At 44.3% G+C, this 27,680-nt stretch overlaps 1 protein-coding gene across 6 annotated transcripts in view; it reads left to right on the top strand.

The window, feature by feature from the left end:
- The window catches only part of MYO9A (myosin IXA), a 183,037-nt gene that overhangs the window by 91,987 nt on the left and 63,370 nt on the right, over positions 1 to 27,680 (top strand). For 3 of the 6 annotated variants that reach the window (XM_069765604.1, XM_069765607.1, XM_069765610.1), the window contains 12 exons: positions 2,958 to 3,033; positions 3,977 to 4,120; positions 4,350 to 4,389; positions 4,570 to 4,692; positions 4,789 to 4,869; positions 15,825 to 15,935; positions 17,964 to 18,086; positions 18,214 to 18,363; positions 18,442 to 18,755; positions 18,845 to 20,602; positions 22,087 to 22,168; positions 24,741 to 24,920. In XM_069765604.1, coding sequence (XP_069621705.1) covers positions 2,958 to 3,033; positions 3,977 to 4,120; positions 4,350 to 4,389; positions 4,570 to 4,692; positions 4,789 to 4,869; positions 15,825 to 15,935; positions 17,964 to 18,086; positions 18,214 to 18,363; positions 18,442 to 18,755; positions 18,845 to 20,602; positions 22,087 to 22,168; positions 24,741 to 24,920 — 3,182 coding nt within the window. The remainder of the gene's footprint in view (positions 1 to 2,957; positions 3,034 to 3,976; positions 4,121 to 4,349; positions 4,390 to 4,569; positions 4,693 to 4,788; positions 4,870 to 15,824; positions 15,936 to 17,963; positions 18,087 to 18,213; positions 18,364 to 18,441; positions 18,756 to 18,844; positions 20,603 to 22,086; positions 22,169 to 24,740; positions 24,921 to 27,680) is intronic. The other 3 variants (XM_069765605.1, XM_069765609.1, XM_069765608.1) reach the window with 3 other exon arrangements.

Here is a 27,680-nt window from a genome sequence, read left to right as displayed (position 1 = left end):
AGCAGGCTTCTTCTTTTACTGCACGAAAACCTTTCCGTACCCTTCTGTCTTGACTTGTATGCTTGCTATATGTCCACAAACCTACATAAAACTGAACTATGTGCAACGTAATATAATCATCCTCTATTGGTGCATTTCACAAGTTAGTGACACGAGTACTGTTATTAACATGCTTGCAAAATAATTTATAACCCAAAGAAATTACAATCAACCTGGAAACTGACATTATAACCCACCCTCAATCGACTATATGTGCCAACACCCCAGACAAAATGAAAGTGGTTGCTGTCACAGCTACCAAGTACTATGGAAATGAAATTAATGACTATTAGAAGAGGATTTTGTATAAGAATCATTTTGGATTCATCGTTCATTTATGATGCATTGGCCCTCCAGCTTAGGGCAAGCGTAAAAAATATATATCTTTAGTGCTATACGTCTTCAAACTTCATTACATAGAGAATAATAGATTCCCCCAAATGCATTACTCTGTTCCTGGACAATGCCACTATTTAATATAATCTTATATGAGACCTTAAAAAACGTATGTGTAAATTGAACCTCCAACAACATCAATGAGATTCTGCTTTTAGCAAAGTAGAAAACTTTAAAGAGGAGTTGTCACTTGCTCAAAAAGAGTTGAATAAGTTTTAAATATCCCTGAGCTCCTCTGATTTTGTCGCTTTTTTCCGTTTTTGCCATATGTCGATCCATTTCAGAGACATTCACATGTGTTTCTCCAGGCACACAGCATGTGAAGTCTCCACTTGAAGTTCAGCTGGTATGTCTTAAGAGTCTTCTCGGGGGTGTACGATTTCAACTATTTTCCCAAAATATTGCTAATCATAGATCTAGCAGTAACGGACGTTGCCGAGCTGCAATTGGCATTAACTGGGAGGGAGGGGTGTAAGAGCATGCCTTCAGAAGTTGCTAAAATAAGCCTAGTTGAACTATAAGCAGAGATTTCACATGATGAGCTCCAAAAGAAACAAAGGAGCATAGTTTTCCGAGTTATTTAACTTTTTTTTATAGCCCAAGTTCTCCTTAAGGAGTGAGACATTTATTGATAACCTATTCTTAAGATAAGACCTCAATATCCCAACTGGTTGAAGTCTGACACCCAGCTCCCTCACCAATCAGCTGCTTTTCAGCAACAGTAGTGGTCAGATGCATACAGCACACAGAGCCAAACAGCATAGACCCATTCCATGTATAGTAGCCAGATCTGGGTGCAGGAGCTCAGCTCCTATTAAAGTTAATAGCAATTGAGCTGCAGCCCACCGGTACCACTACAAAGTGAGCGGAGCTATGGTGTTCTGGCCCCGTGGCCATTGCCAGAGCTGATCAATGGGAGTGCTGGATGTAGAATGCTCTCCAATCCGATATTGGTGAGTTATCTTTTGAGTGGCTCAAGAATGGACAACCCTTTTAAATAGTCATTTCTAAATTATTTTCAAGACAGATATATTAAACTATATACATTTCTACATAAAATGGATTTTCCATGCTCTGGCTGCAGTTATTTATTATTATTTTTTTTTTTTTTAAATAACTGTACATTTCTCATCCTCCCCTGGTCCAGCGATGTGTCTATGACGCTACCCCTTGTGTCTGCTATTATTTACAGTGCTAAAATCACGTATGTGGCACTAGCTGCTCAGATCTAATGAGTCATTGATTGTCTGCAGCACTGTTGATTTGACATCAGCGCTGCAGACAATTGCAGACACCGGGAGAAGCAAAGGAGACTCCACTCTGGACCCGGGGAAGGAGAGTAAAGATTGTTTATTCTTCTAAAACAAAATGCAGCAGGGGTGGGCATGAGTTTTCCAAAACTGAAAAACCCCTTTAAATGCAGTTACACTTTACACTGGCATACCCGAATAAAGGTGACAAAATCCTTTTTTTCTGACACCAGCCTGTACTTTAATTATTCAGTTAGTTCTCATAGCTTTCAAGTTTGTCACAAATGCAATCAATGATGGAAAGCTCACGAGAAGTCTTGGGGTAAGACAAGATGGTGTTAGTCGAGGCCTTCAGACGTCTGATTTAACCCAGATATGATCATGAGACTCCCTTGTCATTAGGAACCCTTTCTAGCCAAAGAATGAGAATCAAACGCTTTCTAGAAGTGTGAAGAAAGTTGTATTTCCTTTTGTTATTTATGGTAGACATAGAATGAATATTTTTACCATAGTAGTCAGCGTAAATTGCCCTTCTGGTTAATAATCCACTCTTAATGACACCCATACGTGGAGATCAGTTTTCTTACTACCTGTCTTGTGCACATTATAGATTAAGGGTTAATGATTGCTAGCTTCTTCCCAGAGATTATGGGGTTGTTTTTTTTAGTTTGATGTTTTATTGAAGCCATTGTAAACTTGTAAAGTTTTTGCTGTATAGTACAGTGCATGGTAAGTGGACCGTGCACACTCTGGCCATGTAGGAAGCATTTGGTTCTCATTCTAGGTCTTTGTATGGCATTTTTCTTTCCATTTAACCCATCTGCATGTTTTCCTACTTGCTTTTGCCTTTAATGTCTCTAGCACTCCATTTTTTGGCATGGGAATGATCACTGTGGCTTCTGTGCACCTTTTTCTACAACTGTTGCCTGTGCTCATGTCTTGCATATATTAATGTGCTTCTATTTCTAACACCATTTTTAGGTCTGCAGGAAAAGTGAGGATCTGCGAGAACTGGTTACATGGGCATGTGGCTAACACTTTAGTACTGCACCAATACACAAGCACACAGTCATACATACAGGATGATATTGTGACAGGTTAAAGCAGCATATCTGACCGAACACCTTCTCTCGCACGCAATCACTTGTAGAGTCCAAAACACAGACATAGTGCCACAATTGTATGGAGTAGGTACACGGACCATTTGTTGGGGGACTTTTTAGTTCCCTTTTTTATAGTCATTTTAAATCTAAGATTCCTTTTTCCTTCCAGATATTCCTCGCCCAACACCTCGTACGCCCCTCTCTGATCTACAGGGTGTAAACACAATACAAGAACGAACTCCACGGTAAGTGAATTCAGGGTAAATGTAAGGTTATACACATGGGAAGAAGGAATCAATATCACCATTACACACTGAACGGGAAACCATTGGGTAAATCTGACAGGGAGAAGGACTTGGGGATCCTAGTTAATGATAAACTTACCTGGAGCAGCCAGTGTCAGGCAGCAGCTGCCAAGGCAAACAGGATCATGGGGTGCATTAAAAGAGGTCTGGATACACATGATGAGAGCATTATACTGCCTCTGTACAAATCCCTAGTTAGACCGCACATGGAGTACTGTGTCCAGTTTTGGGCACCGGTGCTCAGGAAAGATATAATGGAACTAGAGAGAGTACAAAGGAGGGCAACAAAATTAATAAAGGGGATGGGAGAACTACAATACCCAGATAGATTAGCGAAATTAGGATTATTTAGTCTAGAAAAAAGACGACTGAGGGGCGATCTAATAACCATGTATAAGTATAGAAGGGGAGAATACAAATATCTTGCTGAGGATCTGTTTATACTAAGGAAGGTGACGGGCACAAGGGGGCATTCTTTGCGTTTGGAGGAGAGAAGGTTTTTCCACCAACATAGAAGAGGGTTCTTTACTGTTAGGGCAGTGAGAATCTGGAATTGCTTGCCTGAGGAGGTGGTGATGGCGAACTCAGTCGAGGGGGTTCAAGAGAGGCCTGGATGTCTTCCTGGAGCAGAACAATATTGTATCATACAATTATTAGGTTCTGTAGAAGGACGTAGATCTGGGGATTTATTATGATGGAATATAGGCTGAACTGGATGGACAAATGTCTTTTTTCAGCCTTACTAACTATGTTACTATGTTACTTTAGGGCCTCTAACACTTTTCTGTTTTCTTCCAGTCTATCTTCTGTAACAATTTTTTTTTGTGTGTAGCCATGTTTAACCCTCAGAATGCCACTTTCGTTGAGTGAATTTCTATTTTAGGGAAATTACATTGTCAACAAGAAGACATCGGCTGTCGTCCTCCAACTCCTTCCTTGAGGGTGGTGGAATCTTCATCAGCTCCTCCACTTCCAATGTGAACACCAGCGATAGCAAACTGCTAGAAAGGGCACATGGCATTCTTATGTAAGAGCACTTATCAAAACCGAAAGCCTTGGTTAGAGGGATATTTTTGCCGAAAAAAATCTGCATGAAAAGGGGGGTCGGGGCACGCGTTTTACTCTATCATTATGATATTAGAATAGATGGGGTGGCAGAGCAAGGGCAAATGAAAATGTGACACATGGATATACTTGGCAATATTGAGCTAAGAATCATAAGACACTAAAAATGTTATTTAACCATTTATTCACAGGAGAAGTAAGAACACAAAATCTAAACCTTCTCTTCCTAAGGTGAGTGAGAATGAATGAAAGCCTCTCTGAGCTCAACGGCTCCGTAGCATCCATTCTTTGTCATTTTCCTCCTTTCAAACTATTCATTGAAGTTCTCTACCAAATCGTATTGGAATTTGTTCTTGTCTAATAAGGATTTCATATGGCAAATCTTGTTCTTATCTCTGTATGAAACCTCAGCATCTATTGGATGTGAAGTCCCTGAAACATCTGTCCAATCTCACCCTTCACGATCGCATTACCAAGTCCTTGCTGCATCTTCATAAGAAGAAGAAGCCACCAAGTATTAGTGCTCAGTTCCAGGTACAACTCGCCTGTCTCTGGAATATTTCTCATCAAAATGCCATTTGCCACTATGCCAGGAGGTGCTGAAAGTTGTCACTTCTCTTCTCTTTTTAGGCATCCTTAAACAAACTGATGGAAACCTTGGGGCAGGCAGAACCTTATTTTGTGAAATGCATCCGTTCTAATGCAGAAAAGGTAAACTCTAATCTGAAATCCGTTTTTGTTGTCTTACAGAGCCACCTATTCTTCTTTTTTCTCCTGTGAAAATAAGCAGGATGTTCACTACTCGAACATCCCCTTCTTAAATATCATAGTCCCCATTGTAAAATAAAAACGCCTCATACTCGGCTCCCATACTGTCTCCGTTCAAGCAATCTCTGTGTCAAGTCTCGCAAGGCCTTATTATGTCACTTGAACATTGCAACCAATCAGTGACTGCTATTGGACTGCAATTCTCACAATTCCTTCAGGAGTTTGGTTTGTCTGAAAAAAGTTTGTGATTCTGCCCATTAGATAACACTGATTGAAGTGTACGTGGCATACCAAGGTCACAGGTTCCTCAAAGGACTTGGCTTCTTAATTTTTGGAACGGCATCGATATGGGGTGTATGTGCTATTTTTTTAATTTATTTTTTTTACATAGGCATATAGGATTGGATGATCCCTTTAACTTTTTATTAAGATTTTATATAGATTTTATTTGGTTTGAGCTACAGAGTCCTAGTCTGGATTTTTTCAGTTTACAAAATTCACAAGACAGACCTAAATTATGATTCCCCTCTATGCTTGATTTTAATCTTATTGGTTCACACTTCGAATTGTAGTTTCTGAGTCTCTCGTTATAAAAAACAAATATGTTTTGATTTGAGATTTCATGGATAACACTTTATAGGTAATCTAGAGTACAGCCAGTGTAAAATGCACGTCCGTCTTTTGGTTGAAGAAGGGCTTTCCGTTTTCTGTACTAACAATTCAGACTTTCGCCTACCAAAATCTAGTACCTTAACTGACATGGTGAGAAACTCTTCTGACATCAATTTCCAGTTCATTATTACCAAAATGCCACAGGACATTTTTCTTCCATAAAGCAAGAATGTGGAGGTTATTTTGGAAAACACCCTTTTACCACTTTTAATGCAGTGTTTATTGATTTTTATGCCAGGGGTAGCACAGATTTTAGCAGACCAAAAACAGGTCTAGAGGTTAAGAGGTCCCAAAGTCAATTACCAATCGAGTAAATCGAAACAAACCCTAAAAATTATGTTTTATTAGATATACATTAAAATCCGCACTCAAAACAAAAATGAAAATAGGGTAAAACTAAGACTGGGCTCTAATAGGGAAAAAATATCTATAGGTAATCCTGGACTGCCAGAATAGGAATATCTGCCCCTAGGTGTACCCTATGTTAAGCCCTAACGTAGACGATATGGTGCCCCCGCTCAACGATGAATAGCCCTAGTGAGCCCCAGCAGTGGTAATTGACGTCAAGAATGCTAAATAATGTATAGCTTGAACCAATAGCCCCTAAAAACTCATCGTACAAGTACTCTCTCGCCAAGGAGTGCGACACTAGAAATTGGTAAATAAAGAACATATATTACATTATGGAAGATTCCAGTGAGTACCCAGGGTATTTTAGGGCATGGATATTAAGCCGTTGTGTCAGATATGCATGAGACAAAAGAATAAAACATTTGTGCCGAAACCAGTCAATAGAATGCTTAGAAACCTAACATATAAAAATTATAGTCTATCTTAGTCACTTTCTGAAAGCCCAAAGACATTAGTACACCCATGCATAGTGGCAAATATAGGCCAATTATAAACCTAGAATCCAACAATACAGATACATGTTCCCACATAGTATGATCGTGCTTAGCTTGTTACAATATTGAGAAGGTCCATAATCCTGACGCGTTTGCCCCCTTCCTTTCTCAAGCTTCATCAGGGGTTTTCTTCTCAGAATTGGAGCGGCACTGCAGTGAGCATTCAGAGCTCCAGTGGTAGTACCAGAAGTGGTGTGATACTGCCTAAATAAAAACAAACCCTTATATATATTTCTCTTACACCTCATTGGGGACACAGGACCATGGGTGTTATGCTGCTGCCACTACGGTAGGAGGACACTAAGTGAATACAGAAATATTAACTCCTCCCCTGCAGTATACACCCTCCTGCTGGCTCTAAGTGCACCAATTGTTGCTTAGTGTCTGTGGGAGGCACTACCAGACCTCAATGTTTTTATTTTATTTTTTATTTTCTATAAATTTTTATTTTTTAATTAACGGAGTGAAGGGGGCGACGGATCCTTTCTAGGCTCCAATCTCCCCAGAATCATCAACAGGCGAGAATGCGGAGAGTTCCTCCTGTCATGATATGTACTTTTGCCCTGTCCTGTATTTGAATAATATGCCATTTGATGTATGTAACTGTTCTCTGGTTTCTATTAGCTGTAATTTATGGATTTTCTTGTGCTGGGAGTTCACCTGTAACAATATGTCTCCTTCCCCCAATACTTGCAGCCCTAAGCTCTAATGTAATTAAGCTTTGTCAACATCACTAGTGGAGGAATAGCCATTCTTCCTCACAGCAGGTGGCTAGTCAAATGTACATACTACATAGATTAAGCGGAGCCCACCAGTCTAGAATCTTCTGGTGGACCCAACCATTGAATAGAAGGTGTGACCCCTTCCCCCCTTCATGGGCGGATCCCAGGAGCTCAGACAATCCATTCTTATTTTGAGATCAGAGGTGAGTTGATCCTTGAAGGAGAAGGAGTGGGGATTCTTAGCTGAGGCAAGACCCCATGTCCATCTGTGACTGCGGAAGCGAATGGGGCGAGACTTGAGCTGAGGACATATCTCGTCGCTCGTGGGATTGTTTTGGGATCCCTTGGACTCGTGTGGACTATTGCTTTGTTAGCTGGCACAAGGATTATCGGGAGGTGCCCCCGAACCTGTTCTGTTGGACTAATTGAGGACTCTGTAGATCTACCTGCATGTGTTGTTCCAGCGTTCTTGATAATAAATCTGTTGAATCATCCCTTCTTGCTCTGCCGTACACCCCGTCACAAACTGGTTGGCAGCAGAGGGACCAGAGCAGAAGGAATGGAGGACAAAGGCCCATCAACATCGGGAACCAACACCGCAGAGTACAAGAACTGGACTTTGGGGAGCCTACAATCAAAGGCCCGTGAAGTAGGAGTCCGTTTTAAGGGACTCTCCAAGGAGCAGCTTATTGAGGCTTTGGAAGGAGTTCGCCTGCAAGATGACGCTGAGGAAGGATCCTCACAGCAAATGGAGGAAAGACTGCAGCCGGAAGTAAATACCCAAAAAAGTCAGTGGGTTATGTGGTACGAGGAGGAGTTGGCATTGCTGGGAGAAGAGGCCACCATAGACTATAAGAAAGAGGCCATTCACTGAGCTCAAGAGAGGGAGAGGGAGGCCATTCACAGAGCCGAGGAGAGGGAGGCCATTCACAGAGCCGAGGACAGAGCTCAGGAGATGGCATTGCTGGAGAGGCAGATCGCTTTGGAAGCAGCTAGAAGCTCCAGACAGACTCTAACCCCAGCACCCACCATGAGGGAACTCCCCAGAGTGTCCCGCAAAGACTTCAAGCCCTTTAATGAGGCTGCAGGCGACATTGAGGGCTTCTTCCAGGACTTTGAGCATCAGTGTCGATTAATGGAAGTCCCAGAAAGAGACCGAGTCCGACATCTGGTGGGGCTCTTAGAGGGTGGAGCTGCCGCAGCCTATAGAGCTATGGACCCTCAGGGGAACTGTGAGTATGCGGAGATTAAACGGATTATTCTAGAACATTATGCTGTTACCCAAGACACTTACAGGACTCAGTTCCGTACTTTAGCCTGTGATGAGGAAGTGTCTTTCAAGATGTATGCCCACAGACTCAAACATATATGTCGTCGCTGGCTGGAGGCAGAGGGCGCCTTAACCTGGGAGACCTTCCTCCAGGTTATCCTAAAAGAGCGGTTTTACTTCAAGTGCCCTGCTGAGATCCGGGAATGGGTGCGTGAAAGGAGACCAGCCACTGTGGAGGAAGCTGCAGCTCTAGCTGATGAGGCTCTCACCATCAAGCCTCAGTGGAGGATTCTGTTGGAGGATGGAGAGAGGCCTACCAGCTCCACAACACCGCAACACCGGTGGCCCCCTGTTCTTCTGTCCCCATTGTTCCCCGTTCCTCTAAGCCACCACCTCATGCTGATACCCGTGTAAATGTGCCTCCAGTTGCTTCTACTGCGTTTTCTGGAATACGACGAGGAGAGGAAGTAGCAGAGCGCAGGTGTTATGGTTGTGGGCATCTGGGGCATCTGCAGGCTTCATGCCTAGCCAGCCCATGGAGGAGTCATCCTCAAAACCCTACAGCACCTTCAGGTGGGGGCCGGCCTCCAGGTTCCCTTACCCCTCGCCCAAGAGGACGCCTTGGATGGAGTGAGACCCAGCACAGATGCTATCGATGTGGACAGCCGGGGCATCTGCAAGCCTCCTGCCCAGCTGTTCAAATGAGGATTGATCCTGTACCCAGTCTTATTATTAATTATGTACAGCCAAGTGCCATGGAGGACGACGTGTCACCACTGCGGGAGGACTGGCCTTGTGCCTCACCCACCCATGTTGCACCACTAGGAGTTTATGGTGTGCGACCTGCAGCTATGACGACTTCTGCTCATCGAGGTAAGCACTTGCAGGAGGTCGTGCTGGATGGACACTTATTGGATTTTGTGACTCGGGGGCTTTCCTCATACTGGCTGATCCCCGAGTGGTTCGGCCTGAGGCAATCCATCGAGGACCTGGGATTGTCATTGAACTGGCTGGTGGACAATGGAGGACTATTCCCACAGCCACTGTGGATCTGAACTTTGGTTTTGGGGTCAGGCGATGTGTGGTTGGGGTGATGGGTGGTCTGCCTGCAGATGTTCTCCTGGAAGATGATGTGGGAGAGCTACAATGCCAATTCGTGGCTGCATGAAGCCACATGTAAGTTACACTCTGCCTGTGTGTACTTAACCAGCGACCTGTAGAGGTCCCTGGTACGTACACAAATTGGGACGGGAAGGGATTGTCATGATATGTACTTTTGCCCTGTCCTGTATTTGAATAATATGCCATTTGATGTATGTAACTGTTCTCTGGTTTCTATTAGCTGTAATTTATGTATTTTCTTGTGCTGGGAGTTCACCTGTAACAATATGTCTCCTTCCCCCAATACTTGCAGCCCTAAGCTCTAATGTAATTAAGCTTTGTCAACATCACTAGTGGAGGAATAGCCATTCTTCCTCACAGCAGGTGGCTAGTCAAATGTACATACTACATAGATTAAGCGGAGCCCACCAGTCTAGAATCTTCTGGTGGACCCAACCATTGAATAGAAGGTGTGACCCCTACCCCCCTTCATGGGCGGATCCCAGGAGCTCAGACAATCCATTCTTATTTTGAGATCAGAGGTGAGTTGATCCTTGAAGGAGAAGGAGTGGGGATTCTTAGCTGAGGCAAGACCCCATGTCCATCTGTGACTGCGGAAGCGAATGGGGCGAGACTTGAGCTGAGGACATATCTCGTCGCTCGTGGGATTGTATTGGGATCCCTTGGACTCGTGTGGACTATTGCTTTGTTAGCTGGCACAAGGATTATCGGGAGGTGCCCCCGAACCTGTTCTGTTGTACTAATTGTGGACTCTGTAGATCTACCTGCATGTGTTGTTCCAGCGTTCTTGATAATAAATCTGTTGAATCATCCCTCGGCCTGTTGTCCCTTCTTGCTCTGCCGTACACCCCATCACACCTCCCCGTACCCTCTCCTGCGACGACTCGAAGCCATGCCTGAGCTCACTTTTAGGGGCGACGGCTCTTTCGGGTCCCAATCTCCCCACACAGACAACAGGCGACCACATGGAGTGTCGCCTCCATGTACCCTCTCCTGGAGCCAGGCTTATAGCCGGACATTCTGCCCAGTACTGAGGCCCCCACTATGGCATCCGTGCAGCCCCCACTGCATCACCACTGACTTGGCGGATGATGGAAGGCAGCAGAAAGACTCTCCACCCCCCCTTGTCTAGGGGGATGGTGGATTGAGAGTGAATACCAGGACCAGCACACCTGCAATCCGTGAGTAGGAGCAGCTGGTTGCGGAGGCTCAGAGGGGTCCTGGTCCCTGGGAGGGGGAGGTGCCCCAGTGTTTGGCTGCGCTTCCCAGCGTCGCCAGGGCTCCAGCCCATTCCCCAGCTCCTGAGGCTTGGCGGGCGCAGCGGTGTAAGGCCGAGGTCCACGGCCCCCAAAATCTAGTCCTCGGCTTCTGGCCGGGACAGGCCGCAGGTGTGGGAGGCGCTGCGGCAGACTACCGCGGCCCGCACTTTTCTCGGCTCCCAAAATTTAGGCCCCTGCTTCTAGTTGGGATAAGCCACATTTTTACAGCCACGCCTACTGGAGGTGGCGCCGCCCATGTGCTCTGGCGCATCTCGTCCCAAACGAGAAACGCCATCCTTATCTCGGTGGCCATCTTACTACACCCATAGCACTGCAGCAGCAGCGTTCTTCGTTTGGGCCTGGTCTACAGAAGGAGCAGCGCTGAAAGAAGTGCTGTGGGGACACAGACAGCGGCACCTCACCTGGGACTCAAGACACAGGACATGGGTAAGCTGAAGAATCTTAGCTTAACCCTTCCTCTGCCTGTACATCCTCCCTCTATCTATCTCTCTGGAGGCAAAGAAACAGAGTACACTATGTCTCAATCTAAAACTTCCAAAAGGACTAACAAGACACATACAGTGTTTTTTGCTTCATGTACCACTTGCAAGGTTTCTTTGCCCCGGGGCCACAATACTACATTCTGCACAGCCTGTGACCCGGTAACTGCCCAGGAGTGTTTGCCAACCAACCCGAGTTTAAGGACATTGGACAGTGGATCCTCCCGTATCGCGGCTTGCTTCTAGAACTCTACCTTCGTCCAATGACGCCGCAGTCAAAAATCATACAGATTGTCAAATTGACAATATTGCTCGTTTGGTTTTTGAGGCTTGTGGAACTGCACTCTATCCATCCTTTGCCGCGACCTGGGTGGCTAAAGCTATGGCCCATTGGGCTGAGGTCTTGTCCGCAGCCATTCAGGATACTGACCTCCCCCCTGAGGTGGCATGCCTCGCTAATCAGATTTCTCAGGCCGGGGATTTCGTGGTGTCCGCTTCTTTGGATGCGGCTAACTGCGCTTCCCACGCAGCAGCAAATTCCATCACCATTAGGAGGGCCCTATGGCTCAGAGACTGGCGTGCGGATTCTGCTTCCAAAAAGTAATTAACCTCTCTGCCCTATCAAAGTAGTCGCTTGTTTGGAGAAAAACTTGATCAACTAATCTCCAACGCCACTGGAGGGAAGAGTAAGTTTCTTCCCCAGCAGAGGCCCGTACGACCCTTTCGGAACCAGCAACAACAAGCTCGGACCCGATTTTTTTTTCATTACAATCCCAACTGGTCCTCGACATCCACTTCTTCGGGACCAGGACGGGCCCAACGCAGAGCTAGAGGTTCTCCGGTCTCATACAGACCCTCCCATTCCTGGAAAAGGTGGCCCAGACAGTCTGAACCCAAGGGACCCAGATCACGCACATCCTCTACACAATGACTTGGTGCGGTATCCAGGGAATACCAACAAAGTAAACGGCCGTCTACTTTTTTTCCGTCAAGCCTGGCTCTCGGTCGTTCACGACGAGTGGGTCAGAGATCTAGTGTCCTCCGAATACAAAATAGAGTTTCTGTCTCTCCCACCAACGTGTTTCTTCCTGTCGTCTCCTCCCAAGGCAAAAGCAGCAGTGTTCTTTCGAGCCATACATGCCCTCAGAAAGGACGGGGTCATTATCCCGGTTTTGCAAAAGGAAAGGTTCAAGGGTTTTTACTCGAACCTTTTCGTTGTTCCCAAAAAGGACCAAACAGTGCGGCCCATACTGGACCTAAACTGTTGAACAACTTCGTCAGAGTGCGACTGTTCAGAATGTAATCGCTCTATTCTGTCATCGCTTCAATGGAAAAAGGAGAGTTCTTAGCGTCCATAGACATCCAGGACGCTTACCTTCACATCCCGATTTTTCCCCCTCACCAAAGATTTCTACGATTCGCAGTCCAAGAGGAACATTTTCAATTCGCTGCTTTGCCCTTTGGCCACGCCACCGCCCCTGAGTCTTCACCAAGGTCATGGCGGCTGCCATGGCCATCCTTCACGCTCGGCTTGTGGTAGTGCTACCGTATCAAGACGATATCTTGATCAAGGGACCTTCTTTTCATACCTATAAGGAGTGCGTGAGCATCACACTAAATACTCTTTCTCGCCCGGGTTGAAAGATAAACTTCAAAAAGTCATCGCCAGTAGCGGCTCAGCTAATTCCCTTTCTGTGAATGATCCTGGACACTTTCCAGGGGTTGGTGATCCTTCCTCCGGAAAAGGTCTCGGCCTTACAGCGGGGAACTCAGATGCTCTCCCTCTCTTTTCCCCACTCTCTGCGTTTCAATATGAGAGTTCTCGGCAAGATGGTAGCAGCTATAGAGGCAGTTCCATTCATACAGCTACACCTCCGCCCCTTGCGACACGCGCTTCTGGCGGCTTGGGACAGGAATCCGTTCTCTCTCGACCGTTGTTTCTGCCTCTTTCAGCGGGTCAGACAGACCCTCAGGTGGTGGACATTGAAGTCTTTGCTCAATCAGGGGAAGTCCTTCCTTCCAGTTCATTGGCTAGTGGTGACCACAGATGCCAGCCTTCTTGGCTGGGGGGCAGCGTTCTGCCATCACACAGCTCAGGGACGCTGGTCTCCTCGAGAGTCGCGTTTACCGATCAACATTTTAGAGATACGGGCAATCAAGCTAGCCCTCCTGCAGTTCCATCACCTCCTAGCAGATCGACCCATCAGGATTCAGTCCGACAACGCCACAGCTGTGGCGTACATCAACCGTCAGGGGGTTACCCGCAGCAAGGCGGCCATGATCGAAGTAGGTCACATTCTCTGTTGGGCCGAGAGGAACCACTCAGTGATCTCGGCAGTCCACATTCCGGGTGTAGAGAATTGAGTGGCTGATTTCGTCAGTCACCAGGGTCTTGCCTCGGGAGAGTGGTCTCTCCATCTGGAGGTTTTCCAGCAGATCTTCTGTCGCTGGGGGACTCCGGATGTGGATCTGATGGCCTCGAGGCTAAACACCAAGGTTCCCGACTTCATAGCTCGGTCGCACGACCCAATAACCATCGGAGCAGACACACTCGTCCTCCCGTGGCGTCAATTTCGGCTTCCGTATATATTCCCTCTGCCTCCCTTGCTTCCGAAGGTCATCAAGAAGATCAGAGCGGAAGGGTTACCTGTAATCGCGCCGGGCATGGTACGCGGAGCTAGTCCAACTCGTCGCCGACTTCACCTGGCGACTTCCTGATTGCACAGATCTGTTGTCCCAGGGTCCTATTTATCACCAGAACTCTGAGGCCCTGTGTTTAATGGCGTGGCCGTTGAATCCTGGGTCATAGCTCAAGCAGTTTTTCTCGTCAGGTGATCTCTACCATGCTTAGTGCTAGGAAACTCACGTCTATGAGCATTTACCATCGCACCTGGAAGACTTTTTTTCTCATGGTGCAAAGACCGTGGCTCTTCTCCCCATGACTTTTCCCTTCCTTCCATCCTGGAATTTCTGCAGACCGGCTTGGAGTCAGGTCTCACTCTTTGCTGACTCAAAGGGCAATTTTTGGCCTTATCAGTTTTGTTCCAACACAGGATTGCCAATAGATTACAGGTAAAGACCTTCATTCAGGGAGTCTCTCATGTGGTACCTCCCTATAAGATGCCATTGGAACCTTGGGATCTTAATTTGGTTCTCGGGGTTTTACAAGAGGCCCCTTTCGAACCGCTGCAGGAAGTCTCTCTATCTTTTCTTTCCTGGAAAGTAGCTTTCCTGGTTGCGGTCACGTCAATCAGACGAGTATTGGAGTTAGCGGCCTTATCCTGCCGAGTCCCGTTCCTGAATTTTCATCAAGATAATGTGGTTCTGAGGACGTCCCTGTCCTTTTTACCGAAAGTTGTCTATTCTTTCCATCTCAGCGAAGATATTGTTTTGCCCTCCCTCTGTCCGCCACCGGTACATCGCATCGAAAAGGCTCTTCACACCCTAGATCTGGTGAGAGCCCTGAAGAGATATGTCTCACGGACGGCGTCTTTTCCCAAGTCAGATGCCCTGTTCGTGCTTCCGGAGGGGCATAGGAAGGGTCTAGCCACTTCAAAGGCCACAATAGCCAAGTGGATCCGCTCGGCTATTCACGAGTCCTACCGTGTTAGTAGTGAACCTGTACCAGCAGGGATTAAGGCACATTCCACTTAGTCAGTGGGCGCCTCTTGGGCCATTCGGCACCAGGTGTCAGCACAACAGGTCTGCAGAGATGCGACTTGGTCCAGTTTGCATACTTTCACAAAACATTACAATATTCATTCTCAAGCCTCTGCAGATGCGGCCCTTGGCAGACGAATTCTGCAGGCGGCAGTACCGCATCTGTAACTTGTTGGTACATGGGGTAATAGCAGTTGTGTTGTTCCCCACCCAGAGACTGCTTTAAGAGCCAATCATTGGGGGACACAGCACCCACCCTGTAAGCCTCATGGCTTGTTTGTTTTTTTGGTTTTGACATAGTTTGTCATTGTTCATAGTTTTAAACTCCTACTTGCTTTGTTACCGAACTGGTTCACTTAGAGCTAGCAGGAGGGTGTATACTGCAGGGGAGGATCTATTCTTTCTGTATTCACTTAGTGTCCTCCTAGTGGCAGCAGCATAATACCCATGGTCCTGTTTCCCTCAATGATTGACTCGGAGAAAAGAATTTTACGGTGAGTTCACAAAAATCCCTATTTTCTCTCTTAGAACCCTGTCTTGGTTTTACCCTATTTTCATTTTTTATTTTAGAGTTCTGATTTTAATGTATGGCTAATAAAACATATATTTTTAGTTGTTTTTTTTCCCTTTACTCTGACAACACAGATTTTAGTAACACGAGTATCAAACCGCTCTTACAAAATGGAGAAATTAATGTTTTCTGTGAAAAGATCCAAACTACAAGATAGGAAAAAGGTTTTGTTAATAACCATACCACACTATGATTTTGTTTTTACTCTATTTCACAGGTGCCTTTACGTTTCAATGACTCATTAGTGCTCAGACAACTTCGTTACACAGGAATGCTGGAAACTGTCCGAATTCGCCAGTCTGGTTATAGCTGCAAGGTTCCCTTTCAGGTCAGACACCACAACTGCTTTTTCAGCTGTCCATTCACATGGAGCAAATATATATCAGGGCCTTTTTCTCATTTTGGTGCCTCCTGTTATCTCACTTCTTAACTAGAGAGAGAGATGCTTTATAACTTAAACATTTATTTATATTACTAGATGGTGGCCCGATTCTAACGCGTCGGGTATTCTAGAATATGAATGTAGTTTATTTATGAAGATTTAAAAATAATGCAGTGAATACACTGGATTAGGCCGGGCGCGACCAATCAGCGAAGCGTGGTTCAAAACCCGCAACAATTCGCGGCCTGACTGCGCCTGTCGCTGATTGGTCACGCCCGGCCGGGCGCGACCAATCCGTGAAGCCAGGGCCGGATCCAGGTTTTTGAGGGCCTTGGGCGAAAGAATCTCAGTGGGCCCCCCCTTTAACACATGCCATGATTCATGATGCACAGATACAGCAGAGAAATATAGCACAGCCCACTTAGCATATCGCACAGCCCACGTAGCATATAGCACAGCCCACGTAGCATATAGCACAGCCCACGTAGCATATAGCACGGCCACGTAGTATATAACACAGCCCACATAGTATATAACACAGCCCACGTAGTATATAACACAGCCCACGTAGTATATAACACAGCCCACGTAGTATATAACAGCCCACATAGTATATAACACAGCCCACGTAGTATATAACAGCCCACGTAGCATATAGCACAGCCACATAGTATATTGCACAGCCCACGTAGCATATAGCACAGCCCACGTAGCATATAGCACAGCCACGTAGCATATAGCACAGCCATGTAGCATATAACACAGCCCACAAAGTATATAACACAGCCCACGTAGCATATAGCACAGGCACGTAGCATATAGCACAGGCACGTAGCATATAACACAGGCACGTAGCATATAACACAGCCACGTAGCATATAACACAGCCACGTAGTATATAACAGAACCATGTAGTATATTGCACGGCCCACGTAGCATATAACAGCCCACGTAGTATATAGCACAGCCATGTAGTATATTGCACAGCCCACGTAGCATATAGCACAGCCACATAGCATATAACACAGCCACGTAGTATATAACACAGCCATGTAGTATATTGCACGGCCCACGTAGCATATAACAGCCCACGTAGTATATAGCACAGCCATGTAGCATATAACACAGCCCACGTAGTATATAACACAGCCCACGCAGTATATAACACAGCCCACGCAGTATATAACACAGCCCACGCAGTATATAACACAGCCCACGCAGTATATAACACAGCCCACGCAGTATATAACACAGCCCACGCAGTATATAACTCAGCCCACGCAGTATATAACACAGCCCACGCAGTATATAACACAGCCCACGCCGTATATAACACAGCCCACGCCGTATATAACACAGCCCACGATTGGAAGAGAATCAGAGAAATGCAATTAGAATAAGGATGTTAGCAGGGTTTGATATTTCAAGCATTATACACCTTAAAGTGAACTTGTCAGGTCGATTGCCCTTTCCGAGTGCAACATAAAGTAATACCAGACCTGCTGATTTTATGGTCTGTCGCTTAGATGTTTGCAGCGTGCAGTGATGAGTCCACTATGGAGGCAAGAGTCTTATGTTTTCCTAATTTGCCGGGTTACTGATTGACAGCTCTCTTCTTATGAACGGTAACTGGAAGAAAGCTGCCAATGAGTGGCATGGTCTACATATCATGAATCCATCCAACTCCTACCGTAGAATGGAAATGTTGCTGCCCGCTCCGCAAGCTTTAAGATGTACCGTAAGTATTCAATAACTATAGCACAGTAACACATAAAATGCCAGAAATCCATGTCTGTCATTAATGTCTGAGAACTGCATAACCCAGCTGTCTATCAGGTATATAATGATTAACACAACAAGCCCTGTTATCCCAGAAATAGGCCACAAAACAAGTGTCGTAAATTATATTTTATCATCTTAATAAATGTAATGGTGGACACAATTGTAAATATACAATATGATTGTCTTTTCTAGGACTTTGTAACTCAGTTTTCAGTATTACTGCCAAAAAATGTTACCCCTACCCGCCAAAGGATTCAGGAATTTTTTTGGAGGATGGGTCACAGCCCGGATCAGTATCAAGTTGGCAAAACCACGGTGAGCACCATAATCCGCCACTTTTCCTGCAAAATAAAAAAAACTTTTTTTCTATTTTGCTTCTGTTTTTCTTTTACTTTGCAATAATTCTTCAGGTTTTAGATTTTTCATTACTTTGCCTTTTTAGGTTTTTCTGAAGGAGCAGGAGCGACAGTGCCTGCGAGACATGTTACATCAGACAGTGTTACAACGCATCATCCTTTTACAGCAATGGCTAAGAGCCATGCTAGAGCGCAAGAGATTTTTGCACCTTAAAGATGCCGCTATCACAATTCAGGTACCTTATATGTCAGCTGCTCGTTATTTTAGTTCATGGTTTTTAAGAGTTGGTTAATAATTTTCTCATCTATTGCAGAGACACTGGCGGTATTACAAAACAAGATGGAGTGAAGAAGAAATGCAAGCCAAAGAACATACCTTTTATCAGGCTGCTTGCATTATACAGTCATGGTGGAAAGGTTACAAAGTCAGGCAAGGTTATCAGCAATTAAAGGGATCCACTGTCATTATACAGACATATTGGAGAAAATGCTTGCTTCGCAGGCAGAGGGCAGTTATATGTATCCAGACTGCATGGAGGAGCCACACTGCAAGGAGACAGTATAAGTGCAAGAGAAAACACATTATTACTTTGCAAGCAGCATGCAGAGGATTTTTAGAAAGACGAAGGTAATACATTTGTGCCTTAACCATTTATAGCAAGTTTTAATTTTCTGGAATTTCCAAACTATTCATATATTTTCATTTTTATTTTGTAGGGTACGATCATTAAAGCAAAAAATGCCAAACCATTTGCTGGATGACAATTTATTGGATGATAATAGTAGTTCAGTTTTCAAATCACCACTGCAATCTCCTGACACTGATGTTAGCCATTGGGAAGACATCTCTGAGCGGAGCCACTCAAACCCACCAAGTGCAGCACTCTCTGCAAAAGGTGGTGAAGTGCAGTTTAGAGAGAGACCAAAATCCTTGGAGGATCCTAATCAAAGGAAAGTGGTCCGAGCCAAAAGAGAAAGTCGTCGAATGAGAGAGCTAGAGCAGGCACAGTTTAGTCTTGAATTGCTGAAAGTCCGTAGTAGTGGAGGAGTATCTCCATCAGATGAAAGACGTTGGTCTGCAGAGTTAATTCTAGATAAAGTTCCAGATACCCCTGAAAGTGAGGGATCTTTTGGCAGTTTGGAACTTATTAGCTGTGAAGAAAACCCTCAGCCTCCTGGGGAACCTACTGCAATTGTGGTATCCTACAACAAAACATCTGATTCTCCAACTCGTAGACCTCCTAAAATTTCCAGTAAAAATTCACAAGATTCCCTTGAAATGCCCGACTCTTTGATTTCTCAAGAAGCAGAGTCTTTTATTTCTGAACCAATGGATTATCACTCATGTACATCTGTCAGCTCAGTTACAGAAGACTTAGCAAACACTCCTAAGCAAGAAATTCAAACCACCGGTGACAAAGCAACAATTCACTCCAACAATGAGCTTCCTAGTTCTTGTATTTTGAGTCCAAAAACAGCAAACTCTTTACCAAAACCACACTCCAATGGAGCTGAGAAGATTTCTAATAGTGGGACGCCACATTCTAATGGCATTAATTGTGTTTCTTTTAAAGAAAACTCAAGCTCTAGTAGAGAAGAAAATGTTTCGTCCAATGGATATGTTACTTCGCCAGTTCAAACTTCTTTGCCAAGCCCTACACTCCAAGAGTCTTCGGTCTCTGATACAAAAACACTCCTAACACAGCATGAAGACTCTTCAGAGATCCAGGCGGACTCCATGTCCCATCATTCCCCATCACCTTTAACCAATGCAGTTGATATTGCCTGGAGCTCTGCATCTAGCTGGAGAAAAAAGCCTTCTGCACACGAACTGTCAGAAAGTGCACCAGCCAAAACGTCCATCCCCTTTGTATACAAATCTCACAGTCGTGATCCCCAACTTTCCTGCAGCCTTCCTACTTTTTATGTCCCTAACCAGGGAATGCTTAAAACACAGGAACACAATGATCTTGGAATTGTTCCTTCAGACACCGTCCTTCAAAGACTTCAGAAACTTAATAAAGAAAAAGAGGAGCTCCAGAAGCAGTTACAGCAAGAAAAAGAAAGACTTATGATGGAGCAAATTCGCAAAGAAAAACAGGAGCTGGAGAGACAACGTAAACTGCAAGAAGAACAGGGACATAACAGAGATCAAGATAACTCTTTGCACTTACCAAGGAGTTCTACAAAGAAGCAATCTGATAGGCCACAGTCTCTTCTATTACAAAGTACACCGTGGAAGAGCCCTCCTTCTAAGACTGAGATCAAAGGATTGACAGTTAAAGGGAAGACTGGTTTGGTCTCACACAATGACCGTCCAGTCAGCATGTTCTTGGAGCAAAGGGAGGTACAGGGCGCTCAAAAACGAGATGTCACTGGAGACATAGGTGATCCAGGGAGACGCCCTTGGATGCAAAGCGCTGTGAATTCCAACTTCTTTTTTACCCCCAAAGGAACTATTGGTAGTGAAGCAGAGTAAGTGATACATTTATATTTCTGGTGTAGAAACAAAATGCTTATATTTCACAAATAAGTTAGCATTTAAAAATTGATTCCCCACCCTAAAAAAGGCCAGACGTAGCAGAAATGCTGTGATTTTTTTTTTGTCTTTTTGTGTGTGTCATAAAATCCTCAGTGTATTGAAGTAGCAGTAAAGTAAGAAATCTCATCCACTCGTTATGGGAGAGTATCTACATTAAAATCGACCAGCTGTACGGATTTTAAAGAAGCACTCCCATTAATACTTTTTTTCATTAAATGTGTGTCTATGTGAATAGTGTGTAGTGTGAGTGTATTAGTATACTCGCCTACCGCCGCTCTCCAGCGTCGTTCTGCTCTTCTTCTCAGTGACATCACTGCTCTTCAGACTCTCCAGGTCACATGGCATTCTGTGCGACCCGGGAGTGACTTTTACAATGTAAGTCTATGGAGTGTCAGAACAAGGCTCCATAGGCTTTCACTGTAAAAGAGACTTCCGGCTCGTATATAAAGGGTAGAGTGAGCCAGACAGTCAGAAGGGCAGTGATGTCATTGAGAAGAGGAGTAGGAACGACTCCGGATCCCAGATAGAGTTCCGATAGGTGAGTATATGAACACGTACACAGATTTAATGAATACCATTATTCCTCAGAGTGCTTATTTAAATCCATGTGATATTAATCCCCCCCCCCCCCCCAGAATTTCTTCACAAATTTCACCCATTGCATGCTGTGAAATCTTTGGCATCTTAACAAATAAATATGCATGTTAATCCATCCATTTGGTTTTTGTTGGGTGTGTTTCTACAATTTTCGTTTTGGATTAAATAGTCACAGTTCCCAATGTAATGTAAGTATTAATGTTTCCATGATTGCAGTAAAAAAAAACTGCTTCTATATGGACTTTTTCCTTGTTGTTCTGATCTCCACTGCGCCACCATTACCATTGTGTGTGAATATATCCCTCAACAACAGTAGCCTATACAAAAGAATACTGTTTGTGTAGTGATGACAGGGTGAATTGTCTACCCCCATCTTGCATAGTTATCATGGGTCCCATCGTATTTTTTTTATTGCATTTTAATCTCCTTTGCTGGAATCTCCTGGGTTTTTCTTTCTATCCTCTATGTGATGCTGTTCAGACTCCGCATATAGAGATATTTTTCCCTAGAAGCATTGCTTTTGGGTTGAATACCTCAGTACATTGGGAAGTTGAAGCAACACGCCACAATTTTTTTTATTTGTTTTTTTCTGGTATTTGTACAGAATCTGATAAAATACTTTCCATGCACCTCTTTATAACAATGGAGGAATACAGAGGTAAAGTAGAGGCCTAATGGACCTTTATAGTAGCCCTTTTATGTGCTGATTGAGAATGGACTGTGCACCAGAGGCCTGACATTGTCTGCTTCATTTATGTCATGAACAGGACAACTCCTCTTTCTCTGTTTCTGTTACTGATCTTCTAACATTTTATTTCAGCAGTTCTTCCCTTCAGCATCGATCTGCACGCAGTGAACTTGCAAAGCGGTTGGATGCAACTGAGCCGTCCGGAATAAGTGAGGTGAGAATCTCTCTGGCTGCTGGAAGAAGAGCAGACTGGATCTGCTACTCACAATCTCTGGAGAAACTTGCATTCACAGGCTGGAATCACAGGCTTTTTAAAATGTATTTTCTGGTCTAGAAAAACTGGATCTCTCGTGGAGATCCGAACCAATAGATTGCACTTCAGTTCTGTTTAATATGAATTTACCCCAACCCCTCAGTTTATTATCACAGTGACCATAATTTGCAGCAGTAATCATCCCTCTTATGTCATGTTTCCATATTCTCTGGTTTATTATTACAGTAACTACAGTTACCTTCCCTCCAAGGCCATTTTCTTGGATCCCCCATTATCACAATAACTATTAGCTGCAGCAGTGTTCATCCCTCAGATGCCATTTTCATGGATGCCCATTATCACAGTAACGGAAACCTGTAGCACTAATCATCCCTCTGATACCATTTTCAGGGATGCCCCATTATCACAGTAATGAAGAACTGCAGCAGTAATCATCCCTCCGATGCCATTTTCAGGGATGCCCCATTATCACAGTAATGAAGACCTGCAGCAGTAATCATTCCTCCAATACCATTTTCAGGGATGCCCCATTACCACAGTAATAAAGACCTGCAGCAGTAATCATCCCTCCGATGCCATTTTCAGGGATGCCCCATTATCACAGTAATGAAGACCTGCAGCAGTAATCATCCCTCCAATACCATTTTCAGGGATGCCCCATTATCACAGTAATAAAGACCTGCAGCAGTATTCATCCCTCCAATACCATTTTCAGGGATGCCCCATTATCACAGTAATGAAGACCTGCAGTAGTAATCATCCCTCCAATACCATTTTCAGGGATGCCCCATTACCACAGTAATAAAGACCTGCAGCAGTAATCATCCCTCCGATGCCATTTTCAGGGATGCCCCATTATCACAGTAATGAAGACCTGCAGCAGTATTCATCCCTCCAATACCATTTTCAGGGATGCCCCATTATCACAGTAATGAAGACCTGCAGCAGTAATCATCCCTCCAATACCATTTTCAGGGATGCCCCATTACCACAGTAATAAAGACCTGCAGCAGTATTCATCCCTCCAATACCATTTTCAGGGATGCCCCATTATCACAGTAATGAAGACCTGCAGCAGTAATCATCCCTCCAATACCATTTTCAGGGACGCCCCATTACCACAGTAATGAAGACCTGCAGCAGTATTCATCCCTCCAATACCATTTTCAGGGATGCCCCATTATCACAGTAATGAAGACCTGCAGCAGTAATCATCCCTCCAATACCATTTTCAGGGATGCCCCATTATCACAGTAATAAAGACCTGCAGCAGTAATCATCCCTCCAATACCATTTTCAGGGATGCCCCATTACCACAGTAATAAAGACCTGCAGCAGTAATCATCCCTCCGATGCCATTTTCAGGGATGCCCCATTATCACAGTAATGAAGACCTGTAGCAGTAATCATCCCTCCGATGCCATTTTCAGGGATGCCCCATTATCACAGTAATGAAGACCTATAGCAGTATTCATCACTCCGATGCCATTTTCAGGGATGCCCCATTATCACAGTAATGAAGACCTGCAGCAGTAATCATCCCTCCAATACCATTTTCAGGGATGCCCCATTACCACAGTAATGAAGACCTGTAGCAGTAATCATCCCTCCAATACCATTTTCAGGGATGCCCCATTACCACAGTAATAAAGACCTGCAGCAGTAATCATCCCTCCGATGCCATTTTCAGGGATGCCCCATTATCACAGTAATGAAGACCTGCAGCAGTAATCATCCCTCCAATACCATTTTCAGGGATGCCCCATTATCACAGTAATGAAGACCTGTAGCAGTATTCATCCCTCCGATGCCATTTTCAGGGATGCCCCATTATCACAGTAATGAAGACCTGTAGCAGTATTCATCCCTCCGATGCCATTTTCAGGGATGCCCCATTACCACAGTAATGAAGACCTGCAGCAGTATTCATCCCTCCGATGCCATTTTCCAGGATCCCACTGTTTATTATCACAGTAACTATTACCTGCAGCAGTAATCATCCCTCCGATGCCATTTTTCAGGATCCCACTGTTTATTATCACAGTAACTATAATCTTAGGTGCCCTTGGCAGGGAGCAACAATCTCATAGCCTGACAGGGTGGGTCCAAAGGCAATGCATTGTTTGCACCAGAGCTGCATCAAGGGGTCATGTGTACATAGGTTAGATGGCCACTGCTGCTAAACAGACTATGATGCTGCCATCACTGCACTTCCGTTGAGTTATATTTAATTTCCAGACTTAGTTTTCCCTTAGGTATCAGGATATCCAAAATGACAAAATTTGCCCAGGCCTGGTGTAGTCTACCTCTGTTTGCTATAATTGTTTCTTGTCCCTGTGTTATTACTCCCTGCAGTCTTGAGTCATTCTGTATTCTTCATACTGTTTGGTTTCCCCACTTTGTGATATGTGAATTTATTTTGTTGCTTTATGTATTTTGATTTGTCCTTCTCCATCAGGTGCTTGTTTTTTTATTTTATGTTCCCCATGTCCGTTGTCATTCTGTCCGTCAGGCGCCGCACAGGCGAAAAGCACGTATGGCACGAACTCGATCAGATTTCATGACTAGAGGAGCTCTTGGGGGGGAAAACTCTGAGGAGGATTCAGATGAACTGGGGGAGCGGATTCCCCCCTCTGATCCAACTGAGGAATCAGGCAGACAGATCCAGGCATGTCACAGCGACTCTGAAATGGTAAAGTCCAGTAACAGACGCTGAACATCTAGAATTACACTTTGAGGACATCCTCTTCCTCCTAATGCTTCTATTACATATCCTGTATGGCTCCCAGTACACCCTTTTTCTTTCATTTGTTAGTCTTTTCACATTCATCATTGTCTGTATCTCACCAATTCCTAACATCTAGTACATAGACCTAAAAATATCCTCTTTCTTTCTGGTATTGAAGACAGGGATACATGTTCATTGCAGCTACAACACAGATATGATCAAATGATTGCTGGTAACTTTTACAGCCACCAACATCATCGCCTATGTATATTATACATATTAATTTGTTACTAGAATGGGTTAACTTTTTTTAAAATCATATCATTTTTATTGATTATTTGTTATTTATTTTATAATCAATTACATACAATATAGTACAAACACAATAAACCTAATAAACAAGTTTAATCCTTTAAAGTTTATATAGTCCTATACCTTCCAAGGTAGCCCATGCCAAACAAAGTTATCAGTTTTGTCAACGTGAAGATTTTCCCAAAGACTGGTGACACTTTATTAAATACAGGGATTATACCAATATTAGGATTAGGTGAATGTTCACTAACAACATGTTTACGAACAGAAAATAATTGGTATCTATATGTCATCAACATACAATATTAAAAAATTCCGAAATAGCCAACCATTCTAGTACAGTTAGTCTGAGTAGGTCCACAGATTCCACCCCAGGAGTGACCAGCCACCGCTCCCATATATTTATAAAGTTTCTTATTGAGTTCATTTCAATGTAAGTACCTCTCTCCATGCATATGGCATCATTAAAGGGAACCTGTCACCCCGAAAATCGCGGGTGAGGTAAGCCCACCGGCATCAGGGGCTTATCTACAGCATTCTGTAATGCTGTAGATAAGCCCCCGATGTTACCTGAAAAAGGAGAAAAAGACGTTATATTATACTCACCCAGGGGCGGTCCCGCTGCTGGTCAGGTCAGATGGGCGTCTCTGGTCCGCTGCGGCGCCTCCCATCTTCATTACAAGACGTCCTCTTCTGATCTTCAGCCACGGCTCCGGCGCAGGCGTACTTTGCTCTGCCCTCTTGAGGGCAGAGGATAGTACTGCAGTGCGCAGGCGCCGGAAAGGTCAGAGGCCCGGCGCCTGCGCACTGCAGTACTTTGTCTGCCCTCAACAGGGCAGAGCAAAGTACACCTGCGCCGGAGCCGTGGCTGAAGATCAGAAGAGGACGTATTGTAATGAAGATGGGAGGTGCCGCAGCGGACCAGAGACGCCCATCCGACCTGACCAGCAGCGGGACCGCCCCTGGGTGAGTATAATCTAACATCTTTTTCTCCTTTTTCAAGTAACATCGGGGGCTTATCTACAGCATTACAGAATGCTGCAGATAAGCCCCTGATGCCGGTGGGCTTACCTCACCCGCGATTTTCGGGGTGACAGGTTCCCTTTAATTTTAGCTTTCAATTTCTCCAATGTTGGGGGATTACGGTCTAACTACTGCAATGTTCACAATTTCCTGGCCAGATATTCTCAGAATGACAGTAGTCATGGGATCTTATATCTACCCCCACCACCTAAGGGCCCAGTATGCACACCCTAGGATTAAGTTGTATGTGTATCCCGAGTACTCGTTTAATAAGGGAGGTCACCCCCACCCAGTAGTGGCCTATATCAACACATTCTCATAGCATATGCATCTGATGGGTCCCATTCATAACGCTTCTCGGAATGGGTTAACTTTAATGGAAAAGCTAAATGTCCATGCAGACTGATGACATCATGGACATTTAGGAATTGGAGACATTAGATACTTCGTCAATTTTACTTCCATCCAATAGAATGGCAAGACTTTGTTTTATCGTGTTTACTATTGATTGTAGTAACTCTACTGCTGTATAACTGTGACATCCTTTGTAGATTTTCATTTAGAATTTTATTATAGGACATGCACAGATAGAAAGACAGGGGGTTGCCTGAACCAGTAAACATTTATAAAATGATGCAGGTAACACAGAATAGAGAAAATAATTTTAATAACTAAACTCCACAATCCCTCTTATTTCCCCTTTGCACCCCTAGGGACTGACAAAAAATATTTTTTTTAATACTAAACTCTTGTTTCTTGTTTTGTACAAAAGACGTTCCAGCAGTCTCATTTTCAGATTTATTTCACTTCAGTGGATTCAGAGCTCAGTGATGATGTAAACGGTCTTCTATACTGCTGATGCTTCTAGTTATGTGCTACAGAGAATCCCTCATCTCTGTGTGTACGGTGTATGGGAGAGATCATAGTAGCTTATCTCCACTGAGCCTGAGAGACTGCATAGGGGAGAACTGGTGAAAAATTCAGTATACAAATCATATAACGTGAAGAAATCGTGTTATTCCACGTGTACACACACAACCGCTTGATCTGAATAATGACTTGAAACACGTGTAATGTAACAATATTTAGCAATTTGATTTGCTCCTAGAACATTTGTTTAAGCTCTAAAACATATTATGTGTCAGAATGTATTAAAATCAGGCAGCAAAGCATCATTGCATAAAAAAAGATCATAAGACTGTCCCATCTGTATGTTCCACTCTTACCTGTCTTTCTCCATCATGGATGTACAGTATGATGACATCTAATGGATCCATCATGAACAAAAGTGCTATTGTTAACAGTAAAAACTATAAGATAGAAGAGCTGACATTTGTTGGGACTGCCATGGCTAGAGTGCAGCCAAGTAGTTTTTACTCTTCTACACTT

The sequence above is a fragment of the Ranitomeya imitator genome, chromosome 4 (genome assembly GCF_032444005.1).
Source record: "Ranitomeya imitator isolate aRanImi1 chromosome 4, aRanImi1.pri, whole genome shotgun sequence".
NCBI lineage: Eukaryota > Metazoa > Chordata > Amphibia > Anura > Dendrobatidae > Ranitomeya > Ranitomeya imitator.
Note: the sequence above shows the minus strand (reverse complement) of the source record. Positions and strands in the feature narration are given on the sequence as shown.